Source organism: Salmo salar, chromosome ssa14 (assembly GCF_905237065.1).
Source record: "Salmo salar chromosome ssa14, Ssal_v3.1, whole genome shotgun sequence".
Classification (NCBI taxonomy): Eukaryota; Metazoa; Chordata; class Actinopteri; order Salmoniformes; family Salmonidae; genus Salmo; species Salmo salar.
Window position 1 is genome coordinate 16,763,516 of NC_059455.1, and position 12,581 is coordinate 16,776,096.

Consider the following 12,581-nt stretch of genomic DNA (forward strand, 5'->3'; position numbering starts at 1 on the left):
CCCAATTATGAGGGGGAAGGAAAGCAATAGTGTATTTATTGTATTTCAGTAGCTCATAAGGATGCTTTTTGCGATCACATGACCAGGTTTAGAGTTTGTGTTCTCAGGGATTTTACTTGCGTCACTTCAGTAGCCATTTTTCCTCATTTGTTTTACCAAGTCGAGTCCCCATTGAGATGGATCTACTTATGTCATCACCTCTGCTCTTAACCTTTTGCCCTCTCCCCCACTAGCCTGGTGCTCTGGACTTCAACAACCAGCTCCTTGCGCCCCAGCTCGGGGGTAAGGGCATGTGGGGCAGCTGGGGCAAGGGCAGCAGTGGAGGCACCACAGGGGCCAAGCCTGCCGCCGGAGCTGAACCAGGTAGGGCCACATATGGGCGCACACGTGCCAAACACAGGGCAACCTAAACAAGGAGTCAGGTAGAAGCATACTTCATACAAACCTCAAACACACACCGGCCTCCCTCACACAAGTGCAAAAAACTCAAAGAAATGTGTCACACTGTACTACACACACTTAAAACGCACGCATGCACACCTACATATACACACTTGGCATTTGTGTAATATGCGCGTATTGATCTCGTTCATTCCTTCCTTTTTGTTCTCTAGCAGCGGAGACTGGCCGTCCGGCCACAGGCAACCGATTCTCTGCCCTGCAGCAGTCTGCTCCACCAGCGTCATCCTCAGACGCTGACCGCAGGGTACCCCAGAGGTCACTACTTCTCTTGCTGTTTTGCTTTCCATTTCCCCTCATTCTTCCTGATCTTTCTCTCTGCCCCCTGACTCTCGCTTACACATCTTGATTTTCTACCCCTCCCTCTCCCCCCCCCCACTCTCCCATCTCTCCTCTCTCCAATATCTCTCTCCTTCTCCGTAGGTCCAGCTCTAGTCGTGACCGCGGCGGGGACCGGGACAGGTTCGACCGCTTCGAGCGGCGTGACAGCAGCCGTGATGCCCGCCCGCCTGTCACCAAGCGCAGCTTCAGCCGCGAGACGGAGGAGCGTAGGAGCGATAGTCGCACCCCTACAGAACCCCCCGTCCGGCGCGTAGCCAGCATGTCTGACGACCGGAACAGAGGCAGCCGAGACCGAGGAGGCAGCGGTAGCCGGGACAGGGCTCCAAGCAAGGAGGCTGTTGGTAAGAGAATACACACACACTTCTACTGCCTACACAAACATCATTTGTGCACACACCTTAGTGTACAATAGTGTGTGTAACTGTGTGTTGTATCTGTACAGTGAAGCGTGAGACAAACCCCACCCCTCCCCCCGCCGCTCCGGCCAAACCGGCCATGACGGAGGAGGAGCTGGACAAGAAGTCCAGCGCCATCATCGAGGAGTACCTCCACCTCAATGACATGAAGGTACGCACGCACGCACAGGCCACATCAACAACATGAAGATGCACACCAACACACACACACCATCAGTTTTGTGTCCATGACAAAGGTACACACAGAGAGGCGATTGCAAAGCTAACTGCTGTAATACTAAACCCCCCGTCCTTCCCCTTCCGGCCCTGTAGGAGGCGCTGCAGTGTGTAGCGGAGCTGAACAGCGCCCCGCTGCTCTTTGTGTTTGTGCGGAACGGCCTGGAGGACACTCTGGAGCGCAGCGCCATCGCCAGGGAACGGATGGGCCTGCTGCTGCATCAGCTCCTCAAGGCTGGCACCCTGCCCACAACACAGTACTACAAGGGGTGAGGGAGGCAGAGAGGGAGGCAGGCAGAGAAGTAGTGCCCTAAACACCAGGTTGTGTGCATTTCTCAAATGGTGAAAGAAAGTGTGTGTTTTGAGGAAGCACGCAATCCTGTCCACAACATAGTTCTCCAAATGATTCGTTTGCCTTGTTTTGTGGGTGTGGGTGAAGAGAGCACAGAATAAGGTCTTTACCTGGTTATGTTGTAATCACAGGCTCCAGGAGATCCTGGAGGTGGCTGAGGATATGGCCATAGACATCCCCCACATCTGGCAATACCTGGCTGAGCTCATCACCCCCATGCTCCATGACGGAGGCATCCCCATGGGACAGCTCTTCAGGTGAGGCCCAGGCTCTACATAGGTTGTGTAGGCCCCAACTCCGGCGGTCACTTGCATGTAACGGCGTCGATTCCAGAAAGGCTTTGACCGACGCTTCGCTTTGTGGATGAATAGTGAAGAAGCGCTAGGCAAAAAATAAATCTACTGTTTGAGACTGATGTAATGAATTTAGAAGTTTAAAGGAGCGCTCAATAACCTTTCGCTACTGTATGTGTGTGTTTTTCTTACAGGGAGATCTCCAAGCCCCTGGTTCCCCTGGGTAAGGCTGGTCTACTGCTGGTGCAGATTCTCAACTTACTCTGCAAAGGAATGGTAAGTGTCTCTGTGCAAGCAGCTCTGTGTGGTGGGGGGGGTAAATGAATTGTGCATTTAATTATTTGTTTTTTTTAAAAATCATGATTTTCAGACCCATAAGAAGGTGGGTGGTCTGTGGACAGAAGCAGGACTCAACTGGAGAGACTTCCTGCCAGAGGATGAGGATGTCAATAAGTTTGTGACTGAACAGGTCAGTGTGGGAGAAGGGGTTCAACTTTTTTAATTTTTTTTAGTGCCACTCGATCTGAATGCCATGTAAGATTTAAGATCGGTGGACTGAACATGCGACTGCCCTAAACAAATGAGAGGATTTTAGTTGTTTTTGGTTAAGGGAAGATGATATGGGTTTGCGTTCTCGTTCTGTAGGTGTGTTTTAGCAAGGAAACCGATGCGTGTTGGCTTAGAATCAAAGTTATCATTGACAACATGGGAACTATATTTTGTCTCCAAATGTTTATTGAAAACATACAAAAAGATTGCACAATAAGCATTGTGTAATTCTATGGCGTGTTCACTCTTTCCAGAAAATGGAGTTTACCCTGGGGGAGGAGTCGGATGAGACCAATCAGAAGAAGCCCATGAGCGGGGAGGAGCTTAGCAAACATCTGGACAGACTGATCCAGGACAAGGCTAACAACCAGCGCATCAGAGACTGGGTCGAGGTGTGTGTGTGTGTGGGTGTGTCTGTGGTGTGATGTGCGTGCATATGCAACTTTGTGTATCAGCAGGTCAACTGAAAGTTTAAACACGCGATCTACCTCTAACTTTTGGGAAAGCAGGCTCTGTGTGGTAACTATTTACCCTCTCACTTCCAGGCCAACCTGGACCAACAGCAGGCGGCTGCCAACCAGTTTGTGCGCGCTCTGATGACCTCTATTTGCCAGTCAGCTGTTATATGTGAGTACCGCAAAGCCCGTATATCTGGCCCTTCTGTTTGCATACCTTAAAGATGCTTCCAACCTCCTTTCTTGGCATGCATGCTGTTGCCCTGTATATCGTGTGTGTGTGTGTGATGGAGAGAAACCAAGGACAGTGCTATGTATTCGGTGCCAGAATGTCCCCGACTTCTGGTTCTATGCTCAATCGCTGGTACATTCTGATATCTGTCTGATTGGCGACGGGGGCATCAAGTTGGGTGTAGAATGAGTGTTGGTTGTTTGGTGCTACTCTGGGTTTATGGGTCTGGGTTAATTTTCCTATGAATCGGGTTGACTGGTTGGAGACTACGTTGTAAGAAGAAAGGGGAGGTGGAACATGTACCCATCCTTTCTCCCTCTCTGCCTTCCCTCACTCAAACGCGCTCTCCCTCCTCCTCTCCATCCAGGTGAGAACCCGTACAAGGTGGACGTGGAGCAGATTACCCAGAGGGCCAAGCTGCTGCAGCGGTACCTGAGTGACGAGCATAGGGAGCTGCAGGCCCTTTACGCCCTCCAGGCCCTCATGGTGCACATGGAGCAACCGGCCAGTGAGTACAGTACTGTAGTGTGTGTTTCGCCTCAGTTCTGTGAAGGTGTGTGTGATTGTGGATCGCGAGGCTAGAGTCACGCCTTTACAACCTCATTGTCCTGGTGTGCTAGAGTGCTCGCAGAGTAAACCTCTTTGCCTATTCAATGGCTGTAGTCTCTTGTGGCCCAGCCAATCACCAGCTCAGATACAGAACCTCCATTTTGATGGTTCTTTTTGTCCTGAACATCCACAGCACTGCAGTTGCTTCCCATTCCGTGTAGAATTTGTGATTGTCGTTCACATTCTGCCCCACTGGCTTTATCTCCTGTCTCGCAAAAAAAATTAAAATAGCATTGTGTAAGATGAGCTTTGATTGTTTGTGTGAATTCAAATGTTTGCTGAGGGAGTGTGTATTTATCCACATTTCTCTATCAGATGGTGTTGTGGCTAGATTCATAGTTCAGGAATCATGATTATGGCTGTGCATCTTAACTACCCTCTTCTGACTGTGGCATCCTCCCTTCGCCAGATCTGCTGCGGATGTTCTTTGACGCGCTGTACGACGAGGACGTGATCAAAGAGGAGGCCTTCTACAGGTGGGAGTCCAGCAAAGACCCCGCAGAGCAGACCGGCAAGGGCGTGGCCCTTAAGTCGGTCACCGCCTTCTTCACCTGGCTCCGCGAGGCCGAAGAGGAGTCCGACAAGGACTAAATGGCCTCTCTAAAACTTCCACCGCCCTCTATGGCTAGGGAGGTGTATTGCAAGGGGAGCCCGAGGAGAGAATTGGACTCTATGGCCCTTGTTTTTTTGTTTTTAATGTGGCGGACTGATATCGCTCCTCAACAAGGCTTTTTAGAGAGGGACCTGACATGCAATCAATTTCTCTCTTCTCTCTCTCTCGCTCACTTCCTCATTCTCTTTTCCCTATTTTGTGATGGCGTGTGTCCACCGAAAAATGAAATAAATGATTGAGACGGATTTTGCTTGTGTAAACGCGTGGAATAACTACTACGGTCACTGCGTATAAAACCCTTTTGACTTGTTGTTCTTGAGAAAACAATAACAAACCAACACGCTGCTCTTTGTGGTTGTAGACAAAATGATATTATGCAACATACTATATGACACGCAAACGCATAGAGACAATGGTAGAGGTGTCATGTAGCATGTTTTTCCCTAGGAGTGGGGGTATGCCATGCGTGTGTGTGACGTCCGATCGAACACAGAGCTCTGTCTTCTCTTTGTGTGTGTGCAGCATGGTTGACGTGTGTTTCTTTTAATGACGTAGACGAGGTATGTTTGCTGATCAGCTGACATCAAGCGTATGTTGCCAACTATAGAGACGCTGAATGGCTTTCTGAGCGACGGTTCTTTTTCCTTTTTTCCACTTCCTGTTTACCGCCAGTACTGGGACTTTGACAGAGAAACAAGATGGGGGATGGATTGTGACCTTTTGACCATTAGCCTCTGACCTTGGCTACTGGAGGACGGTGGGGGTCTTCTATATGCTTCCTTAAAGCCTACCTTTCACTTCCTCCCCCAGTAGTCAATCCTGACTGAGATTCTGCGTCTTTTACCTCTCCTGTAGTTACATGATGAACTGTTGGGTGCGTTCTCTCTCTCGACCCCGGTCGAATGAGGAAAATAAACCCCATTAACTAGAGGACTCTTAATGACAAAATCACCGTTAAAACTTGAAACCTACAGAAATCAACTTGATGAAATAAGAAAAACAGAAATGATCCGAAAGCCTTTTCTACTCTAAGTGGAATCACATTTCAGGAGCGTTCTGTGCATATATATGAGAGGTTTTTTTTTCTTGTCAGTTTTATTTTTCAGAAATAATACAGAAATTACTGATGTAATGTAGACTATAAAATGCTGTATCTTTTTCCAACAGAAGTGGCAGTTTGTCCAGATGCAGAGAGGGATGCTTTAGGTCATCCATCCATTAGTTTTTTTGGACTTTTGTAAATATTTTGTTGCTTTCTTTATTATTTAAGGAATTACTGCTTCTTTTTGCATCATAAACTGGAAAAGATGAGGAAACCTGAAAATTGCAAATAAAAGACTTATCAAGTTTCTGAGGGGAGTTTGTACATGCATTTCCCAGGTCTTGCGTTAAGGGTACTGTCGTGCAGGGGTTTTCAAACTTTTCTTGCCCGGGTGAAGTCGGCAACCCAGAGACCCCCACCATATGATGGCAACAAAAAGAATGACTTGTCTTATCAGGGGAATGAGAATGGCAGGTAGAAGTAATCCATTTCAAAATGAATAGCTTTGATAGACTTTTCATTATTTTCACCTTACCACAGTTCATTGGAAGAGGACGTGTTAACTCTAACAGCCTGTTAGCTAGAAGGGTATATTGGTGGTGAAGAGAATTTTGCTGTTCTAAATCAAATTTTCAGCAATAAAAGATTGTTGAGCTGAGAGAAGTTTGCACTTTTAAAGCAAGTTTTCTGCAATTCTATGCATATTGTCATGGCCTTTATTCGAGTGCTAGTGCTCAAAGATGGTATCGTTTTAAAATATGTAGTTCAATATTGTTTCTGCATGCTTTTCTTCTGGTTTTGGTCATTTCAGTTCACACAAACTGTTTATCTATACTGAACATTACCACTGCCTTATACAGAAGAAAACATGTAATTAGCTCAAATTACTAATTTCTGCCATATTAATATCTAACATATTGGTGCCTGGATACATAGGCTTTATTACACCTACAACCCTTATGACATCCTTATGTCATGTGAACATTTATGAATTTAAACAGGTGTCCATGTGCAATTCAGGCACTGTGTTTGGATGAGGATTTCTACTTTAATGAGTCGGACATACTGCTCATCCCAGACCAGGCACAAATCCTTGACACACGAAAAGGGAAGAGGCGGCGTTAGAGGCCCGGCATGTAGAATACCGGACGAGACTACGTCGGTGAGTGGATAAACCGCCTCTACCCTCCGTTCTATTGGCGGACGTACAATCACTGGAGAATAAACTGGACAATCTCCATTCAAGACTATCCTAACAATGTGATCATGGAAATGTAAATCTAGCTCTGTTTTTCTATACATCGGCAGGACAGAACGGTAGCGTCGGGTAAACGCAAGGAGGGGTGGTGTGTTTCTTTGCGCACCAGCTATTAACACTCTCTAATATTAAGGAAGTCTTGAGGTTCTGCTTGCCTGAGTTAGAATACCTCATGATAAGCTGTAGACCGTACTATTTACCAAGAGGGTTTTCATCTATAATTTTTGTAGCTGTCTATAGAACCCCATAGTGGAGGTGTAATACCCATAAAACTTAGCGGTCAAACAGGGAAATGATTCCAATCATTTTTCCACCATACATTTTTTCCCTTGGAATTTTAGATACACTTAAATAAGGGTTATGTTTTGTGCAAGCTTACCCTGGAGTGATGTTTTGGTAACCATGTAAATCTCTCAGACAAGGACTTTTAGTTAATTGACTACAGCTCAGTGAGCAACTCCATAGTGCCCTCCAAGCTCATCACAAAGCTAAGGAGCCTGGGACTGAACACCTCCCTCTGCAACTGGATCCTGAACTTCCTGACGGGCCTCCCCAGGTGGTGCGGTTAGGCAACAACACATATGCCACGCTGACACAAAACACGGGGGCCCCTCAGGGGTGCGTACTTAGTCCCCTTCTGTACTCCCTGTTCACCCATGATTGCGTTGCCACACATGACTCCAACACCATCATTAAGTTTGCCAACGACACAACGGTGGTAGGCCTGATCACTGATGGCGATGAGACAGCCTATAGGGAGGAGGTCAGAGAACTGGCAGCAACGTCAGCGAGACAAAATAACGTATCGTGGACAACAGGAAACGGAGGGCTGAGCACGCCCCCGTTCACATCGACCGGGCTGAAGTGGAGCGTGTTGAGAGCTTCAAGTTCGTCGGTGTCCACTTCACTAAGGACCTATCATGGTCCAAATACACCAACGCAGCCATGAAGAGGGCACAACACCTCTTCCCCCTCAGCAGGCTGAAAATATTTGGCATGGGCCCTCAGATTTTACAAGTTTTACAGCTGCACCATTGACAGCATATTGACTGGCTGCATTACTGCTTGGTATGGCAAATGCTTGGCATCCGACTGCTTGGCGCAACAGAGGATAGTGCAGACGGCCCAGTACATCACTGGGGCCGAGCTCCTTGCCATTCAGGACCTCTATACCAGGCGGTGTCAGAGGAAGACCCTAAACATTTTAAGACTCCAGCCACCCAAGTCATAGACCAGGGGTACTCATCTCTTACCTTACGAGGTCTGGAGCCTGCTGGTTTTCTCTTCTACCTGATAAATAATTTCACTCACCTGGTGTCCCAGGTCTAAATCAGTCCCTGATTAGAGGGGAACAACGAACAAATGCAGTGGAACTGGCTTCGAGTTCCAGAGCTGAGTTTGATGGTCATAGACTGTTCTCTCTGCTACCGCATGGCAAGCAGTACCAGAGTGCCAAGCCTGGGAGCAAAAGGCTCCTGAACAGCTTCTACCTACCAGCCATAAGACTGTTGAACAGTTAATCAAGTGGCTACCTGGACTATTTACAGTGACCCCTTTTTTTTTGCACTGACTCTCTTGCACTGGCTCTATTCACACTCACTGGACTCTACCCAGAAACTCACACATACTACACTGACACTCCAACACTCGCACATAGACACACTTTCCCACTCTTCGCATACGCTGCTGCTACTCTGTTTATTGTACATCCTGAGCGAACCAAGCCTATGGGTTCGTAGCTTCAACCCCGCAGCGCACACACACACACACTTACGCACACCAACAGATTAATGGAATGTATAGCTTTGTTTGCTGTTTTCTATATTATGTCCATCTCTGATAAGATACCCAGGAAAGGGCTGAAAATAGCCCATATTAATATACAGTATGTAGCCTTGTAAATAAGGTTCATGAAATCAATAACTTGCTAACATCAGATAACATTCATACAGTATATTAGCTATTTCTGAGACTCACTTTGATAATTCATTTGATGATACATCATTAGCAATACAAGGATATAACATCTCTAGAAGAGACAGAATGCTTATGGGGGAGGTGTTGCTGTATATATTTAGAGCCATATCCCTGTAATGCTTAGAGAAGATCTTATGTCAAGTGTTATTGAAGTGTTGTGGTTGCAGGTTCACTTGGCACATCTAAAGCCTTTTCTTTTGGGGTGTTGCTATAGGCCACCAAGTGCTAACAGTCAGTATCTAAATAATATGTGTGAAATGCTTGATAGTGTATGTGATGGGGACCTGAATATTGAATGGTTTTCATCAAGCTGTCCGCTCAAGAGGAAGCTTCTCACTGTAACCAGTGCCTGTAATGTGGTTCAGGTTATTAATCAACCTAACAGGGTGTTTACAAACACTACAGGAACAAGATCATCCACATGTATTGATCACATTTTTACTAGTAATGAAGAACTTTATTCTAAAGCTGTATCGGTACCCATTGGATGCAGTGATCACAATATAGTGGCTATATCCAGGAAAGCCAAAATTCCATAAACTGGGCCTAAAATTGTGTATAAGAGATCATACAAAATATGCTGCTGTGACTCTTATGTGGATGATGTTAAAAATATTTGTTGGTCTGATGTGATTAATAAGGAGCATCCAGACACTGCACTTGATGAATTTAAGTCTAGCTGCACATCTGACTGGCTGAATTACTGTAAATTGAGAAATGATGTGACTGAACTCAACAAAAAGAAGAAACTGTAATATGAAGCCAAGATCAATGATTTAAAGAATGATGGAAAAAAAACTTTGGAGTACTTTAAATTAAATTATGGGCAGAAACACATTCATCTCCATCTTTCATTGAATCCGATGGCTTATTCAATTCAAAACCATCTGTTGTTGGCAATTATTGGCTAACTTACGCAGGAAATGCCAACAATGAACAGTGAGCCATTGCACGCATGCATTAAAAAACAAATAATGAAAGAAAAGCGCTGCAAGTTTGAATTTTGTAAAGTTAGTGTGGGAGAGGTCGAAAAATTATTATTGATCTACACTGCTCAATAAAATAAAGGGAACACTTAAACAACACAATGTAACTCCAAGTCAATCACACTTCTGTGAAATCAAACTGTCCACTTAGGAAGCAACACTGATTGACAATAAATGTCACATGCTGTTGTGCAAATGGAATAGACAACAGGTGGAAATTATAGGCAATTAGCAAGACACCCCCAATAAAGGAGTGGTTCTGCAGGCGGGGACCACAGACCACTTCTCAGTTCCTATGCTTCCTGGCTGATGTTTTGGTCACTTTTGAATGCTGGCGGTGCTTTCACTCTAGTGGTAGCATGAGACGGAGTCTACAACCCACACAAGTGGCTCAGGTAGTGCAGCTCATCCAGGATGGCACATCAATGCGAGCTATGGCAAGAAGGTTTGCTGTGTCTGTCAGCGTAGTGTCCAGAGCATGGAGGCGCTACCAGGAGACAGGCCAGTACATCAGGAGACGTGGAGGAGGCCGTAGGAGGGCAACAACCCAGCAGCAGGACCGCTACCTCCGCCTTTGTGCAAGGAGGAGCAGGAGAAGCACTGCCAGAGCCCTGCAAAATGACCTCCAGCAGGCCACAAATGTGCATGTGTCTGCTCAAACGGTCAGAAACAGACTCCATGAGGGTGGTATGAGGGCCCGACGTCCACAGGTGGGGGTTGTGCTTACAGCTCAACACCGTGCAGGACGTTTGGCATTTGCCAGTGAACACCAAGATTGGCAAATTCGCCACTGGCGCCCTGTGCCCTTCACAGATGAAAGCAGGTTCACACTGAGCATGTGACAGACGTGACAGAGTCTGGAGACGCCGTGGAGAACGTTCTGCTGCCTGCAACATCCTCCAGCATGACCGGTTTGGCGGTGAGGCAGTCATGGTGTGGGGTGGCATTTCTTTGGGGGGCCGCACAGCCCTCCATGTGCTCGCCAGAGGTAGCCTGACTGCCATTAGGTACCGAGATGAGATCCTCAGACCCCTTGTGAGACCATATGCTGGTGCGGTTGGCCCTGGGTTCCTCCTAATGCAAGACAATGCTAGACCTCATGTGGCTGGAGTGTGTCAGCAGATCCTGCAAGAGCAAGGCATTGATGCTATGGACTGGCCTGCCCGTTCCCCAGACCTGAATCCAATTGAGCACATCTGGGACATCATGTCTCGCTCCATCCACCAACGCCACGTTGCACCACAGACTGTCCAGGAGTTGGCGGATGCTTTAGTCCAGGTCTGGGAGGAGATCCCTCAGGAGACCATCCGCCACCTCATCAGGAGCATGCCCAGGCGTTGTAGGGAGGTCATACAGGCACGTGGAGGCCACACACACTCCTGAGCCTCATTTTGACTTGTTTTAAGGACATTACATCAAAGTTGGATCAGCCCGTAGTGTGGTTTTCCACTTTAATTTTGAGTGTGACTCCAAATCCAGACCTCCATGGGTTGATAAATTGGATTTCCATTGATTATTTTTGTGTGATTTTGTTGTCAGCACATTCAACTATGTAAAGAAAAAAGGATTTAATAAGATTATTTCTTTCATTCAGATCTAGGATGTGTTGTTTAAGTGTTCCCTTTATTTTTTTGAGCAGTATATAATGACAACCCTCCTGGCATTGACAACTTAGATGGAAAGCTACTGAGGATGGTAGCTGACTCTATAGCCACTCCTATCTGTCATATCTTTAATCTGAATTTAGAGGAAAGTCTTTGTCCTCATGCCTGGAGGGAAGCCAAAGTCATTCCGCTACCCAAGAGTGGTAAAGCGGCCTTTACTGTTTCTAACAGCAGACCTATCAGCTTGCTGCCAGCTCTAAGCAAACTGTTGGGAAAAATTGGGTTTGACCAAATACAATTTCTCTGTAAACAAATCAACAACAGACTTTCAGCATGCTTATAGAGAAGAGCACTCAACATGTACTGCACTGACACAATTGACTGATGATTGTTGCAGCCTTGATATGTTTGACCATTTATTTATTTTGATTTAACTAGGCAAGTCATTTAAGAACAAATTCTTATTTACAATGACGGCCTATCCCAGCCAAACCCGGACGACACTGGGCCAATAGTGCACCGCCATATGGTACTCCCAATCACAGCCAGATGTGATGCAGCCTGGATTCAAACCAGGGACTGCAGTGGCACCTCTTGTACTGAGATGCAGTTCCTTAGACCGCTGTGCCACTCGGGAGCCCAACAACCTGTTGTTGAGAAAATGTATGTGTTATGGCTTTTCAACCTCTGTCTATCTAATAGATCTTTGAGGGTTTTCTTTAATGGAAGCTTCTCTAATATCAAACATGTAAATTGTGGTGTACCGCAAGGCAGCTCTCTAGGCCCTCTACCCCTTTCTATTTTTACCAATGACCTGCCACTGGAATTAAACAAAACATGTGTGTCCATGTAAACTGATGATTCAACCATATACACATCAGCAACCAGTGCTAATGAAGTCACTAAAACCCTTATCAAAGAGTTGCAGTCTGTTTTCAAATGTGTGGCCAGTAAGAAACTGGTCCTGAACATTTCTAATACTAAAAGCATTGTATTTGGTATCAATCATTCGGTAAGTTCTAGACCTCAGCTGAATCTGGTAATGAATGGTGTGGCTGTTGAACAAGTTGAGGAGACTAAATGACTTGGTCTTACCTTAGAGTGTAAACTGTCATGATCAACACATAGATTCAAAGGTTGTAAAGATGGGGTGAGGTCTGTCTGTAATAAAGATATGC

General features: G+C 46.2%; 1 protein-coding gene and 2 non-coding genes across 12 annotated transcripts in view; all 3 read left to right on the plus strand.

Annotated features, from left to right (window-relative positions):
• Positions 1-5,887, plus strand: part of LOC106568864 (eukaryotic translation initiation factor 4 gamma 1-like) — a 31,217-nt gene extending 25,330 nt beyond the window's left edge. For 9 of the 10 annotated variants that reach the window (XM_014139611.2, XM_014139610.2, XM_045694002.1 and 6 more), the window contains 12 exons: positions 234-363; positions 615-717; positions 883-1,142; positions 1,244-1,368; positions 1,530-1,702; positions 1,917-2,042; positions 2,273-2,354; positions 2,449-2,547; positions 2,882-3,019; positions 3,173-3,254; positions 3,682-3,822; positions 4,333-5,887. In XM_014139611.2, the coding sequence (XP_013995086.2) occupies positions 234-363; positions 615-717; positions 883-1,142; positions 1,244-1,368; positions 1,530-1,702; positions 1,917-2,042; positions 2,273-2,354; positions 2,449-2,547; positions 2,882-3,019; positions 3,173-3,254; positions 3,682-3,822; positions 4,333-4,514 (1,641 nt within the window). In that variant the 3' untranslated portion in view covers positions 4,515-5,887. The remainder of the gene's footprint in view (positions 1-233; positions 364-614; positions 718-882; positions 1,143-1,243; positions 1,369-1,529; positions 1,703-1,916; positions 2,043-2,272; positions 2,355-2,448; positions 2,548-2,881; positions 3,020-3,172; positions 3,255-3,681; positions 3,823-4,332) is intronic. The other variant, XM_014139613.2, reaches the window with a different exon arrangement.
• Positions 3,317-3,454, plus strand: LOC123726936 (small nucleolar RNA SNORA57). Its single transcript, XR_006759044.1, has one exon. It is a non-coding gene; the product is annotated as a small nucleolar RNA SNORA57 (small nucleolar RNA).
• Positions 3,886-4,016, plus strand: LOC123726947 (small nucleolar RNA SNORA3/SNORA45 family). Its single transcript, XR_006759054.1, has one exon. It is a non-coding gene; the product is annotated as a small nucleolar RNA SNORA3/SNORA45 family (small nucleolar RNA).
• Positions 5,888-12,581: the final 6,694 nt, after the last annotated feature.